Source organism: Aspergillus fumigatus, chromosome 5, assembly GCF_000002655.1.
Source record: "Aspergillus fumigatus Af293 chromosome 5, whole genome shotgun sequence".
NCBI classification, from domain to species: Eukaryota; Fungi; Ascomycota; class Eurotiomycetes; order Eurotiales; family Aspergillaceae; genus Aspergillus; species Aspergillus fumigatus.
The window spans coordinates 328,077-342,708 of record NC_007198.1 but is presented as its reverse complement, the minus strand read 5'-3'; the positions used below and the strand labels follow the sequence as shown (position 1 = coordinate 342,708).

Here is a 14,632-nt window from a genome sequence, read left to right as displayed (position 1 = left end):
GTTCAATTGATCTGGCCTCTTCCTGAATTCACCTACATAAAATGATCAGGTTACCCGTTTCATGATCTCATGGACAGTTATGCTGTCATCATGAGCCACTGATTCTGTTGTCGGCCGTTCGAAGGTTTGATGAACCATGGCGCATCCTGACAAAACAGAACTCATGTCATCGAAGCTGTAGATTTGGACCATTCAAATACAGAATAAGCTTGAAATTAATATATTAAATTCATCACTATTCTCACCCAATTTACCAAAAGCGCATTGTGGGGAAAATCATTACATCGACTCTTTGATCAGGGCGAGGTATATATCCCGACGGCCTTCCAACACCAAGTAGACATTGGTACAATCTGCACAAACTTCATTCAGTAGTTTGTCTGCTCTTCGGCGTCAAGATGTATAAGAATCGTGTTGAATTGACTAGTGTTGCCCTGTTTTATTTGTCCTTCCTCGTAGTTTTCCTCTTATCTCAAAGTGAGCAGTTTCGCCAGTTTCCACTCCCTGTATAGCAGCACATGTGCTGAATACCATCTTTCAGCCCTTGCCAACGGAGCTTTATTAGCTACTGCCCCTGTCAATCGGGCGTTGCCGAATGCTCCCGACGGATACACCCCTCAAGGCGAGACCTGCCCCTCGAAAAGGCCATCTATCCGCAATGCCACTGCACTATCGAGCGCCGAGACATCGTGGCTGAAAGCGCGAAGAAACAATACCAAGGATGCCCTGAAAGCATTTCTCAGCCGAGTTGACCTCGGTTCTTTCAATGGGTCTGACTATATTGCTAATCATTCAGCTAATGCATCTGCGTTGCCCAATATCGGAATTGCAGTATCTGGCGGTGGCTATCGCGCCTTGATGAATGGCGGAGGTGCACTGCAGGCGTTTGATAATCGGACCACGAACTCAACCCACAGCGGCCAACTGGGCGGGATCCTACAGTCAGCGACTTATCTTTCGGGACTCAGTGGCGGGAGTTGGCTGGTTGGGTCGATATATATGAATAATTTCTCGGATGTATCGTCGCTGCAAGACAATGGTTCTGTGTGGCAGTTTCAGGATTCTATCTTCAGTGGTCCGACTCAGAGCACCACATGGGATATCGGCACGGTGGAGTATTATTCTCAGCTGTTGGGTGCGGTGGACGGGAAATCGAATGCCGGCTACGAGGTCTCTATCACAGATTACTGGTATGTTTTTTGTTCCCCTGCCCCCTGGAGAGAGAAAGGAATACTCACTATACACACAGGGGACGTTCTCTCTCTTACCAGCTCATCAACGCGTCCGAAGGTGGCGTCGGTTATACCTGGTCGTCGATTGCTCTAAGCAAGGATTTCCAAGCCGGGACGATGCCTATGCCCTTGGTCATCGCTGATGGTCGAGCTCCGGGCGAGATCCTAGTACCCGCGAACACTACAGTCTTCGAGTTTAACCCTTGGGAATTCGGAAGCTGGGACAAATCTCTATCCGCCTTTGTTTCCCTAGAATTCCTGGGGTCGAATTTCTCCAAAGGAACACTAGCGACAGGTGAAAAGTGTGTTCGAGGATTCGATAACGCAGGGTTCATCATGGGCACGTCATCATCCCTGTTCAATCAGGCATTTCTGCAGATGAACAATACCGATGCGCCATCCGTCGTGAAGGACGCCATCAGTGCGATTCTGGGGAAAATCGGGTCCGAGAACAATGATATCGCCGTGTACAAGCCGAACCCGTTCTATCGCTATGCGAGCCAGTCCAAATACACATCATCGCCCTCGTTGACCCTGGTGGATGGAGGAGAAGACCTCCAGAACATCCCGCTCGATCCCCTTCTTCAGCCCCAACGTCACGTTGACGTGATTTTGGCTGTCGACTCGTCAGCGGACACGACTACCAGGTGGCCCAATGGGACATCCCTGGTCGCCACATACGAGCGAAACGTAGACTCATCACAAAGGAACAGTAGTCTCCCCTTTCCGTCTGTGCCTGACCAAAACACATTCGTCAACCTGGGGTTGAACAACCGTCCGACATTCTTTGGCTGCAATAGTTCAAACGCGACTGGCGCCCCGCTTGTCGTTTATATTCCAAACGCCCCGTATATATACCCGTCCAATGTGTCCACATTCGATCTGCAATACAATACTAGTGAGCGCAACGCCATCATTGAGAATGGGTACGATGTGGCAACACTGGGAAATGGGACAGTGGACTCTAACTGGCCGGCTTGTCTGGCTTGCGCGATATTGAGTCGGAGTTTTGAACGCACAAATACGACTGTCCCAAAGACCTGCTCGACGTGTTTCAAGACGTACTGTTGGAATGGTACCATAAATGCAACGACTCCCGGGGATTATTATCCGACGCTGAAGCTGCACTAGGTGCGGAGATGACAGTAGGACAGTGGACCTGGGGCACAGGAAATCGCAATAGTTTAGTCAATGTTTGATTGATGAGTTCCGCGTTTTTACTGAAAATGAATGCTGAGAATGGTTATTCTGCGCCAGTAAGTGGACAAAGAGGAATATGTGGTACGTTGACTGCCCCGAATTGTGTGGACTTGATATGACACCGTCGGTGATTGATATCTTGGGTCCCTTGGTCTTTGACGGGACGATTGATACTTGGTGAGGGCATTGAAATTCACGCACCTGCTTACTTGCATATGGAAACGAGGGTAACGCTACAGATTATCATGCGGGTGTAATTGGTTATATAGTTTCACAAATTAAGCTACATATAGCGGTCCCTCTCAGATACAGCTCTGCGGCTATACTCCTTCACCAGCACCTATTTTTCCTTAGATTGTGTCTTCTCCTTACGCAGGGTCAAATAGTCACCAACAGACCCATCACCGCGGATAAACTCCCACTTAACCTCCTTCTCACTCAGCACAGTAAGCTTACTGATACCAAAGTGCGTGGTGTCCAGCAAAGCAGTGATATTCTGGAGGCCCTGGCCCTTGCCGAACTCACTGTGGCTCTCAATGTTACCAGCCATTCCGTTGATGATGTGGGTGATGGATTTGCCCGGGTTGGTGCGGTAGGTGTGATTGTTGACAATCGACGCCGAATCGATGGTGCCGTTGGCGCCGAGGGGATACAGGCGCTCGTACCAGTGGATGTGACTGCATCAGTTAGTATCTGCGTTCCCGGCGAAGGAAACATGCACCATACCCAGAGAGATAAGCATCAACACCGAACTGCAGGAACAATCGCTCGAACGCAGCACGGAGGTTCTTCTGGTAGCTCGAGTACGCGGAGCTGTACATGGGCCGGTGGCTCATGACAAACACCCAGGGGGTCTTCTTGCGGTCGACGCTGGCGAGATCTTTCTTCAGCCACTTGTATTGCGCGTAGGACTTGGTCTCCTTGTAGCTGCCGTCGACGGCGCCAAAAGGGCCGCTGTCGGTGATGTGGGTCTCTGAGGCTGTCGGGTGTGTCTCGTTGCCCTTGATATCCGCCGCGAACGGCCACTGGGGGCTGTTGGCGAAGTCGGTCTCGCCGTCCATGGAGATGAAGTGAGCGAGGCCATAGTCGAACGAGTACCAGAAGTTGCCGACGCCACCGGTTTCGGGCCCAGGCATGCGGAAGCGGTGCTGGTACGCGGTGAAGTTCCTGTCCGGGTTAGCTGGTGCGGGAGACAGCGGGGGGTGGATCATACCGTTGGGACGGAGGGCATGTGTAGTAGGTCAAGTTGGCCTTAGGAGCAGTGCCGTTGGAGACGCCGTTGTTTAGATATGCGGTCAACACGTTGCCGGGGCCATCAAACTCGGCGCATGCAGCCTCGTGGTTACCGGGGAGAACCATGTAGGGGATCTTCCGCGTGACATTTCCCAGCCACTGCTGCCACAGATCCCAGTTGGACTCGTAGAGGACACTCATATCGCCTCCCTGGGGACCGCCCTGGTTGGGGATCTCACCCGCTGGCAGAGGCTTTCTGTACTCATCGGGGACAGGCCCTCCCCCTGGAAGCTCCGTGCTAGTGCCATTGTAGCAGACGGGCCAGTCGTCTGCACAAGGCAGGATACCCGAATACCAATCATCGGCGTAGCTGATTTGATCATTATTTTTAGTTACCGTTGACAAATTGATCGAAGGGAGAAAATATTACCTCAGGTCACCGCCGTGCCAGGCAAACGCGGTACCCTCGTTGGCGGCCTTGACAAGCTGTTTGAACGAGCCGCCTGCATTGGTGTACCCCATATCATTGAGGACGGCCACACTGAAGGGACGGCGATCTCCCGCACGATGAGCGGTCTTGAAGCTCAGCACTTCCGATTGAGTGGTGCCGTTGGCGGCAGGAATCTGGTAATAGTACGTTGTTCCTGATTCGAGCTTGTCGAGGCTGACCTCGTGGAAGAATTGGCTGCACTGAGTGACGGCTTTGATTGCGGAGCACGGCGGCGTGCGATCATACCTGTGAGAGTCAGTTTCAGTTTTGGTTCGGGTTTCCTAATTCCGAGGCAAGAACATACGTGTGGGTATACCCATGAGCGACTCGATCGAGGTGCTTGGGATCCTTGCCCCATTTAACGGAAGGCCTCACACCCAATCCGAACGGTGTCTGGTAGTGAACGTGCATGCCATCCGGCAAATAGGACAGCGAAATTACATTGACATTGTTCTTGGGGTTCGCCGTCGCAGGCTTCACGGCAGGAGGTTCCACCAGACGGGGGTATCCCTTCCCATTGCCATTAACGGTTGGATCAACCCAGTCGCCGACGGGAACAGCGGGACCGGTGTACGGATAGCTCTCATCCACCACGGGACGGGCCTGAGCGGCCGTCGCAGTAAGGGCAACAAGCAGAGCCGAAGCGGTGGCTGCCTTCATTTTGGTACGTCGATGAAGAGCGTTGACCGATTGACAAAACCCCGATCCATCGAAGCGATGGACTGATTTAAATCAGTCCAGCTGCTTATCTAGCTGTTGGAGACTGCTATCTCCGTCGGAAGACCGTTGTCAACAAACGCGTCACACGTGTATATGCCGAGATCAGCAATTGGCCAAGACAAATAGAGAAGTACTAGCGACTTAGCGAGCTCGTTTACACGATTCATAACTTGGCAAAGCTTCGGTTAAGCTTGGGCTAGCGTATGCCGACGGATAGCGATCACCATTGGCTGATAACAATCAGGCCAGGCACTCTGAAGTGGACCAGCCGAGAAAGAAGTGCCCATTGGACCATGGACGCACTCTGTACTGTTGCTTATCCTTCATTGCTATTGAGATGCTGCGGTACCTGTCCACGCCGGACGGAGTACTAGAGCACGGTTCCTGGAATCTATGATTCTATCACAATAATGATATGTCATAAATATGTTAATATCTGCCAGACTTGCCTTGGACGCTTCTTTGATCCTCTTTAAATCTGCTAACGTATAGAAAATCCTGTCGCACGGTTAGGCCCCATTTACTTATCTCCTGGTTCAGGGGATATCGTTGGCGGTGAACCGGCAAAAAGGGTATATCATCATGCTTTCCGAAAGTGGACGGTGTTCCCACTCGCGGGCCCAGCGGAACATGAGACTTGACAGAGCGATCAGCAAGTTGCATGAGGAAAGAGATCTTATCTTGAAAGACAATCACAGAAGGGCCAATGGCATTGGAATTGACTTCCTAGGGCGTTCAGCTCCGGTAGGCGTTGTTGAGCCGCCTCAACGTTGTTCGCCGCGTCCTGCAACGCCCTCTTCAACTCGCAAGTTGGCCATCTTCGCCTTCTTCACCTCGTCAATTTCACCTATATTGCCCTCTGGCATTAACTGATCTTTCTCCTCCGTGCAATGGTCTCTTTTGTTGTTCATAGCCTCGTCCAAAATGCCATAGTTTGGTTCACATACCCTGTCTCTCCCAATAAATTCCCTAACTCTTCCGGCATCATTTCGATACTATCCACTCACTGGACATACGTGACCATCGGTGTTCTTCAAGTCTGGGAAAATGTACCAGCAGATGGCCCCTTTGCCGTCATCAGCAGGCATTCATTCATACATGTTGATCCATGTGCGCGGTACATAAGCCCTGCCATCCTTATATCCATGTCCATACGGCCCACGTTTGTCTTATTAAGCATCTTTGTCATGCTTTCCTGGTCGCAGAGCAGTTCGGGATCTTCGAAATACTGGAGGCATTGTGGACGTTGGATGCTTTTGCAGAGCCTCTGATTTCGTGACCGGGGCTTGCTCATGAGCTGCAGATAATACCTGTGGTACGGACCATTGTACCAGTTCGAGACTTATAATTGTAGATAACTAGACACCAAGCCGTCCCTATTCAAGGACAGCGGGTTGCTGTATGGGTCAAGTATCCTTGTCAGCTGCCGTGCAGTAATAACATGTATACATGAGATACATATCCGTTGGTGTTTCGAGTCATTATTGATAATTACAGAATTGATAGTTGTTTCCCATTATTGTGACCGCAGAATCTTGCGGAATGCCTCACAATCTATCAATCGTCAACATGATCCGATGGTTACACGAAACTAACATACCCCTCTCATCATGAAATACAATTGCTAGCTGCCTTATGTGGCGACCTGAACTGGACATTGACATGGTCGAGTGGCGTGAGCCGTTGGACATCATGCTGCCAATGCTGCCCATCGAGTTCCGTCTCGTTATGGCCTCTCCCTGCAGTTAGAGCCGGGTTGATAGCTTCGAGTACTTGAGTTCCACGAATCCGTCCACTGCTCTATTCAGTAACTGCATTGCAGGCAGACCGACCGAAAGGCAAAGTACATACGAGGCCACTCCAAAAAGCCCATCTTTGCATTGGAGCCGTGTTTGAGTCTGCCAAAGTAGAGTAAACTCCGTGCTGATGTGAGCGGGTCCTGGAGGACACGAATGGTCTCCAGCGAACAATGTTCCTCTACTCCGTCGGCGTTTATATACTTAACGTCTCCGCAGTAGAGAATGCTTCGTCCTAGGAGGATGCTCTGGAAAGCAACAAAGCCTGGATCTGTTAGGAGTTGCAGTCCTGACTGCGATTGTAGGACTCACCAGCATGCGTCCGGCAGATATATACCGGCGAGATGGCATATCTTTCGCTCCCGCCGTTCGTCTCCATTTTAACACGGTGGGACCCCTGAAAGCATATTCTGAACGGACTGATCGGATCGTTGACAACATGCGCACTCTCGATATATGGGATCACGGAGCTCTGGGCTCCTCTGAAAGCTGCCTCGTGAATCCGATGTGTTATTTTCACGCGGCCAGTCACATCCATCGCCTCGATCAAGCCAACATCGCGGGTGCGGTGATGCAGGTAGACGCTTATTGTGCATTTAATCGGCCTATGCAATTCATGGTTTTTGCTATTCGGATCCGGAAAATGTCTGCGTCGATGTAAGCGAGGCACAAGCACGTTTACATCTCCTGATCAGAGACATACATCGTTACAGGACATTGCGTCTCTACTTTAGTACACCGGTAAGTTCGGACAAGAGCCGGCTATCTAATGTATTCTCGCCACTGCTAGAGGTATGCCATGGCATGCATTGGCGGAGGATGAACGATATCTGTAGGCTCATGATTCTGCCAGGTTAGTCAGTCACGGTTCGGGACTTATGGCGGAACAGTCTTCAGCATACTTAATCGCACGCAAGATTTCCAAATTCTCCTGCCTATCTTCGTGTCTATACTGTTTCTGTATATCAATCACGGTATTGGTGGCCATCAAGTTCGCTAGCTGGACATTTCGCTCAAGCGCACGGCGCAGTCGTTCGGCTTCTTTGCGTTCTATCGGCCACGAAACTTGGTGGAAAAGCGTCTTGACTCTGTCCGGAACCTTGTGCCAATGTAACAGTTCTTTCGGTCTGCCCGAATGTATGTCACTCGCCAGTCGTTGGTGCTTTCTGACGAAATCGGTGCATTCGATGATAGTCCGCTCATACGACTCACCGAGGGCGACTCTTTTGGAGACGGGGACATCTGTCTCTGCCTCTTGTAGCTCTTCAATGGTAGCTCTCATCAACTCGAACTCTGCTTGGAATTGTGTAAAGTCGGACTTTGCATTTTGAGTCCCGTCAGCGATGCACTTGTAGACATCCCAGGCGATCTTGGCGGTTTGTAACACATCTCCAGCGCTCCAGCCGAAGCTCATCCCGGATAATGTCGATAGTTAGACAATAGCTCTGAATTTCACAAGGTAGTAATGCCGACGATGATCAGGTTGCATCTTCGGATCAGCAAAAGTGGAACTCGAAGAAGAAGCATGGGCCGGGGGGGAGACACAACACGCGAACTGGTCCCCACCCTTTCTGATGGCCTGGCTTGAGCATTGACAGGCTAGCGGCTCGAAGTACGCCTGGTTTCTACGCCCGACAAAAGAATACATGCCTGTCAGCAGCATGTCAATGGGCGCTTTGTGGCAGTGAAGGACATTCATCATATACAAGGTCATCTAGCACAGGTGGTGGCGCTAAGGGGAACTAGACTACGGAGTAGCACCAATATCTTCGTTCCCCCAGTCCAATAGCTGCCGTCGTCTACACAACGTGGATTGATCCAACTGTATCTTTGGCGAAGACCCTCGGAAATTACCAGTTAGTGGTTCATGTCTAGCCTATCGTTCCAAGTTGTACTTTGACAGCTGTTTCGCGGCTGTGCAGGGCTGCCGACCCCGTGGTCCACGGGGCACATTGACGTCGACTCTGCCCCTGGATTTCGATATGGGAGATGGTTTGGCTTTGCTCGGCCTTCGGATTTTTGCCTGGGCAAATTATTCAAAAGTATGAGGCTCTCTGACTCTGGGGAAGGGCCCGGCAGCCTCGACTCGAAAATGATTTAGGACCAGGATGGCTGCCAGTCGGCAGCGGAGAAGGAAGCCACTGTGTCCTTGCCTTCTTTAATCCTGATTCAGCCTCCAAATTGCAATATTCTATAGCGCAATATGCGACGTCCTCGCTTAGCCGCTCTGGGTCTGCGAATCTACCCATGGAAGGACTATCAGGACTTCAGGCACCAGACGGTGAGAATGAATGGATACCAAATCTTAGCCATGTATCAGCTGCTAACCGTAACAACAGCCGGCTCAAAGACATGCCTACATAATCGGTAGAGTCGAAAGCGCACGACGGCGGGAATGGATGTGGATCGTCATCGTAGCAGGCATCGGCTTTTTCAACTGATGCATATGCTGTACGTGACGGCACCCATCAGGCAGGGATCATCAACTGACTTTGCAGATCTTCTCTGTCAACATGGTTCTACCCATAATAAATATTGTCTATTGGAACCATTCGAACTGGACCGAGTCAAATGCAGTCCGACACGACTACGAGGTGGCTCTGAGTATAGTCACTTTAGGCGGTGTACTGCTTGGCCAGATCGCCTTTGGCTTCGCTGCGGATGTCTGGGGACGAAGCAAGGTGTACGGCATGGAGTTGGTTATTCTGATCTTCCCCACTCTGGGACTCGCATTATCGTCTTCTGGGGCCGAGAATTCCATGTCTGCTATCTCCCTTTTCTTGTTTTGGCGTGGACTGCTCGGGATTGGTTTGGGAGGGGATTATCCTGTCGGCAGTTATCTGTTCAGAGTAAGATCCCATCCGGAATGGCGTAATCGCCGCTGATAATCTCAGGTTTGCGCCGAGCCGACTACGGGGGCGACTACTTGCAACGGTCTTCTTTTGTCAGTCCCTCGGACAGCTCGCCGCACAGTTGATTGCTCTCATTGCTATGGCGGGCTTCCAACACCATATCCCCACCAACCCTGATACGATCACATGTACAGAAACCTGTGTCCGAAGTCTTGACACTATCTGGCGTCTTCTGGTCGGACTAGGAGCTGTGCCTGCCTTTATTGCATTGTGGTTCCGGCTGACGATCATCGAGTCCCCTCGCTATACAGCAGAAGTCACCAAAGATAGTCTCCAGGCCGTCAATGACGTATCACAGTTCTACCAACGTGTTAGTATCGACAGTGCATCAGTCAACAGCGTAGAACCACCCTCGCCGGAGTCAGGTTCATTCCGACTATCAGCAACCCAATCAGTCGACCACCAGCCAGATCGGCCTGCCTCTGCTGCCCCCTTTGCGGAACAAGATGCCGCCTCTCCATTGGCCATCTTGAACGACTTCAAGCACTTCTTCGGGCAGAAGGATAACTTCAGAAAACTGGCTGCCACATCCCTCTGCTGGTTCTGTCTCGATCTTCCTTTCTACGGCCTAGGACTCATCAGTCCACGGATCACGCGAATCATCTGGTTCGGAAGCAAACTGCCCCGGACTAGTCTGTATCAGCTACTCTTTCAAACAGCATATCAGAGTACTGTGGTTGTTTCCTCTGGCGCTGTCGTGGGGAATCTGCTATCAATCCTCACGATTGATAAACTGGGTCGGCGCAATATCCAGCTGAACGGATTCTTCTGGTTATTTTTGCTGAATGTGGTCATTGGCGCTTCATTTCAACACCTGGTGAACCACGATGATTCGTCAGCGTTGGTGGTGTTATAAATTCTCTGCCAGATATTTTTCAACTTTGGTGAGCATATCCTTGCGCCGTGTCCGTGGCCTCGCTAACTCGCAGCCTAGGACCCAACACAACAACATATATGGTAAGTCTCCCAATCCGCACTTCACGAAAATAGGCTGATCGTTAGCTTCCTGCTGAACTCTTTCCAACTCGATTCCGGTGCACCTGCCACGGCATCGCCGCTGCATTCGGCAAACTCGGCTCGGTCCTGGCGCAGTGTTTCCTGGCCTATGTGGATTTCGGTAATGGAGCAGACTATACCAACGTCCCAGATTGGTTGGGATATGCTCTTCTTTGGTAGGGTCCTTTCAAAGAATCTTGTGATCTTTTCACACTGACAAGTGTCTAGTCTATCTTTCTTCATGCTCATGGGGCTCCTCATCACATATTTTTTCATCCCTGATGTCCGAGACAAGGATGGACGGACCAAGTCCTTGGAGGAACTTACAGATGGGATGATGCCAGGCGATGAGTTTTCCCGGGCTGTGGCGAATGGACATCCTGTACGGGGAGCAAGCCCTGAGATGACACAGGTTGATGGGGATAGTGCTAGTGTATAATGTTGGATAGTTGCGCTGTTTATGTGTGGCAGAAATAGGCCCACTCACAATGGTACAGTGTTTCTGTTTTGCCAGTTGCTACCAATAATAAGATAGGCTGTCTGCGCAATAACGGGTCTGAATCCCAGGCATATATTGTATTTTCCTTGCGCATCGGTAATGTGACATTTAACAATTATCATCCTGCGCCATCTGTCAGAGGGATTGGGACGCTTAAAATAGCACGGAGTAGTAGATAGCCATCGGAAGTAAATGTTTGAGACACCCAATTGTGAATCGAAGTGGAGCCAATGGATGCCTCTTGGGCCACCAGATCCCGACCATAATGGGCTCTCGTATTCGTACTGTTCGCCTTCTTGGGCTTGTTGGTCCATAACACCGGTGGGTAGACGTGGAAATTGTGCTGCTGCGAGTTTCAGCCATAGGGGCTGGTACTGCGGCCTTCCGGTACATTATGCTCATAATAAGGATCCGTCTATGATCCTGCAATGTACAGGAGAAGAATAAGCATAATATCGCCCAGGCGGTTTCGGACTACTGATAATGCAACATCCGTCTGCGTATGTACTCCCTGCCCCAGGTGAGAGACGTCATTCCAAAGTACGGCTCGGCTGAAAGTTTTTCTTTTCTTCCCTTCTATTTCATCCTTCTTTTCGCTTCCCAGTAGGGCTGAAACTGAAATCTCCGTGGGATTCCACCTCTTGGGGTACAGAGGGAAGAGCCTTTCAGAGGGCCACAACCGACCTCGTAGTATAAATAGTCTCTGCGGCAACCTGCGGAGGTCCACAGTTGTGCTGGTCCAATCGAGGTGGTGGACTGAGATCCACTGCTCGTAGTTCGTATCAAAGACTGATTTGAGTCACCCAGCTCGTTACGCTGTATGAGAAAGTGATTCTTCAGGTGGCGTTAAAGAGGTTCAAATGGGCAAATTGTACGAAGTAGCTTGATGCACTTCATTTACTATCACATTCAGCACAGACAAGCTAAAGCCAAGGACCAGGCAGCTCTAAAATGAGATATACGCAGCATCTGTGTGGAGCATCAGGAGCACAAGATGGCCTTCGTTATTATATCTGTGTCCAAAACCCGCCCTTTCATTCTTTGATGGCCAAATCTAAATCTGCACGTCAGCAGTAAGCTGCTTTTATCCATTATTTAATTCCAGTCTCCTCCCATCTGTGTTCTAGTCACAGCTGTCACGTCGAGTTTTTCCCTTCCCAGTCAGGTCATGGCATTCAAACTATACCACTATGACCCTTCCGCAGGGGCTGCTGTTTCGTTTGCTGCAGTTTTCGGGTTAACAACGGTTGTCCATATCTGGCAGATGGCAAAGACAAGGGCTTGGTTCATGACTGCCTTCATTATCGGTGGCTTCTGTGTGTAATTCACATCATGGGTGGTTTGGATTAAGGGGCTAGCCACGAAGCTAGTGGCTGCTATAACGTACACAAGCTAATGCCATTGTTGATTATAGTTGAGGCTATTGGCTATCTCTGCAGATACATCAGTGCAAAGCAGACCCCAAACTGGACGACAAAGCCGTATATAGGTCAAAGTCTGCTCCTTCTGCTTGCTCCAGCGCTCTTCGCCGCCTCCGTGTACATGATTCTGGGTCGGATTATTCGACTGCTGAACGCGGGTTCCCTCTCCTTGGTCCGTCCGAATTGGCTGACCAAGGTCTTTGTGGCTGGTGATGTTATTTCTTTTTTCATGCAGTGCGGAGGTATGCGGTTCCTGCAAATGTATACAAGGCATGAGACACCAAAGCTAATCTCAGTATTCTCCTGTAGGTGGTGGTTTACTGGCGGGCGCCAAAACACAGGACAAGGTCAACATGGGAGAACATATGATCATCGCTGGCCTTTTTGTTCAAATCCTGTTCTTCGGCTTCTTCATGCTTGTCTCTGTGATTTTCCATCGCCGGATGCTTGCAACGCCCATCCATCACATGATGTCCACCCAGCTGCCATGGAACTACTACATGAAGATTCTGTACACGGTCAGCGTCCTAATCATGATCCGGTCGGTCTATCGTGTGGCCGAGTATGTGCAAGGAAGCGACGGGTATCTTCAGAGCAAGGAGGCTTTCATCTATGTTTTTGATGCTGCCCTAATGTTTGCATGCTGTGTTATTCTTAATGTATCCCACCCCAGCAAGCTCTTGTCGCACAGTCAGGCGGACCAGAAAGTGGATTCTGATCTGGAGATGCTGAACCCGGAACGGTAATGGTAATAGGCAGTTGCTTTGACCGGATCTGAGAGGTGTCTCCTCGCCTGTCTCACAAGGACAGACCTTGTACAAGCATCTCGACGTGAGCTGGAGCGGCTTTCAGGATGATGAATGGCCGGAACTCCCAAGTCCTGACATAAGAATCAACGAATTTTGTCTATACTTTTGTCCACACCATGCATTCACTTTTTGCGAGAATTATCTGCGGATGTCAGGCAGCGTGCAAAGCATCATCAGCAAGCAGAGTGATGATCCATGGTTAAACTCGATAAGTCATAAGTCCTACTTGCAGCCAAAAAGGCAGCTGTCAGAGGTCAAGGTGGGACCACAGTAAGCCTGTTCATCAAAGCATTGGTAGAACCCAGTTTCAACCATCCATCCCAGCTCCCGCCCTCGTCCATATGAAGACACTGCGTAGCACACGTGTTTCTATGCTCATGATGGTTCTGGAGATGCCCCTTGATGGCCCTAATGACAATAACATTATCATACTGCCCAGAAGTACCACAGTCGGGCCGGGAAGAGTAATATGTCCACTTCAGACCCTCAAAGGTCCTGTGCGTGGTATGACAATCACCCTTGTTCCATCTCCCTATAGAAAGGGCCATACTTCGGGTCAACGTGCTGACAAACTCGGTAACTGTTTTGTATGTCCCAGCAAGTATAGTTATGGTGTCCCAAATAGTCGTTTGAACTATGTTTCCAGCTTTCCATTCACCATTGGCGCTAGAGGACGAACTGGATGCCAGTGATAAAGCTGCGATGCAAGGGACCGCGACAAGCAGATTCTTAGTTTATAACGTAGTTCGGACATGAATAATATGATGTAGAAAGGCTGAGGAAATCGCTGATTTACAGCAGTATAAACAGACCAATAGATGTTCACTCTTGATTTTCGGGTTCCTTGGCTGTGATTATCACTTTTGAGCTTGGGGAATTTCCGGCCCCTTTGTACCCACATTCTTGGTTTTTCCCAGATCAGCCAGATACACTAGACACTACAGGTGAGCCATTTGTTTGGCCCTATGAGACTATGTCATTTAACCAGGACCATATACAGTATTAGATCAGCACAACCTCCGCTTTGGGAGTCAAGTAAGACGGCATAATATGATCAGCTAGGGGTCATGGCAGCTGTTTGACTTGCGCCTATCACAAGTAAATGCGAGAGCATCACGCCTATGAGCTCTCAAAGACTGGTTTCTTCTGTGGTTGGGGCTGCTGCCTGAGCGGAGCAAATGGTGGGCAGTGCTGGACCAAGCGGGTAACTGGGCTGAAACAGACAGCAATGGATGACCATATACAGGCCAAGGCTAGATTCTTAGCTGGCTTACAGTAAACTATAAGGTCATGAGCGCTTTTCACACAAGCCGAGTTTTGGCAC

At 50.2% G+C, this 14,632-nt stretch overlaps 4 protein-coding genes across 4 annotated transcripts; 3 read left to right on the top strand and 1 right to left on the bottom strand.

The window, feature by feature from the left end:
* Window positions 1-398: 398 nt before the first annotated feature.
* On the top strand, window positions 399-2,501 carry plb2 (lysophospholipase Plb2; the record flags this gene model as incomplete). The annotated part of the gene is made up of 3 exons (XM_743115.2): window positions 399-426; window positions 566-1,190; window positions 1,250-2,501. 3 exons carry the CDS (start codon window positions 399-401, stop codon window positions 2,361-2,363), a joined length of 1,767 nt encoding a protein of 588 aa, XP_748208.1. The 3' UTR covers window positions 2,364-2,501.
* Window positions 2,502-2,626: 125 nt separating this feature from the next.
* Window positions 2,627-5,478, bottom strand: AFUA_5G01330 (purple acid phosphatase family protein). The gene is made up of 5 exons (XM_743116.2): window positions 4,460-5,478; window positions 4,096-4,401; window positions 3,646-4,035; window positions 3,159-3,599; window positions 2,627-3,109 (listed from the first exon to the last, which is right to left on the bottom strand). Exons 1-5 carry the CDS (start codon window positions 4,813-4,815, stop codon window positions 2,773-2,775), a joined length of 1,830 nt encoding a protein of 609 aa, XP_748209.1. The 5' UTR covers window positions 4,816-5,478; the 3' UTR covers window positions 2,627-2,772.
* A 3,396-nt stretch (window positions 5,479-8,874) lies between these two features.
* Window positions 8,875-11,018, top strand: AFUA_5G01320 (phosphate permease; the record flags this gene model as incomplete). Its single annotated transcript, XM_743117.1, has 6 exons — window positions 8,875-8,952; window positions 9,043-9,520; window positions 9,718-10,423; window positions 10,513-10,540; window positions 10,586-10,755; window positions 10,808-11,018. The coding sequence occupies 6 exons, from the start codon at window positions 8,875-8,877 to the stop codon at window positions 11,016-11,018; spliced, it is 1,671 nt and encodes a 556-aa protein (XP_748210.1).
* A 946-nt stretch (window positions 11,019-11,964) lies between these two features.
* AFUA_5G01310 (RTA1 domain-containing protein) lies at window positions 11,965-13,524 on the top strand. Its single transcript, XM_743118.2, has 3 exons — window positions 11,965-12,394; window positions 12,493-12,741; window positions 12,809-13,524. Exons 1-3 carry the CDS (start codon window positions 12,247-12,249, stop codon window positions 13,243-13,245), a joined length of 834 nt encoding a protein of 277 aa, XP_748211.1. The 5' UTR covers window positions 11,965-12,246; the 3' UTR covers window positions 13,246-13,524.
* Window positions 13,525-14,632: the final 1,108 nt, after the last annotated feature.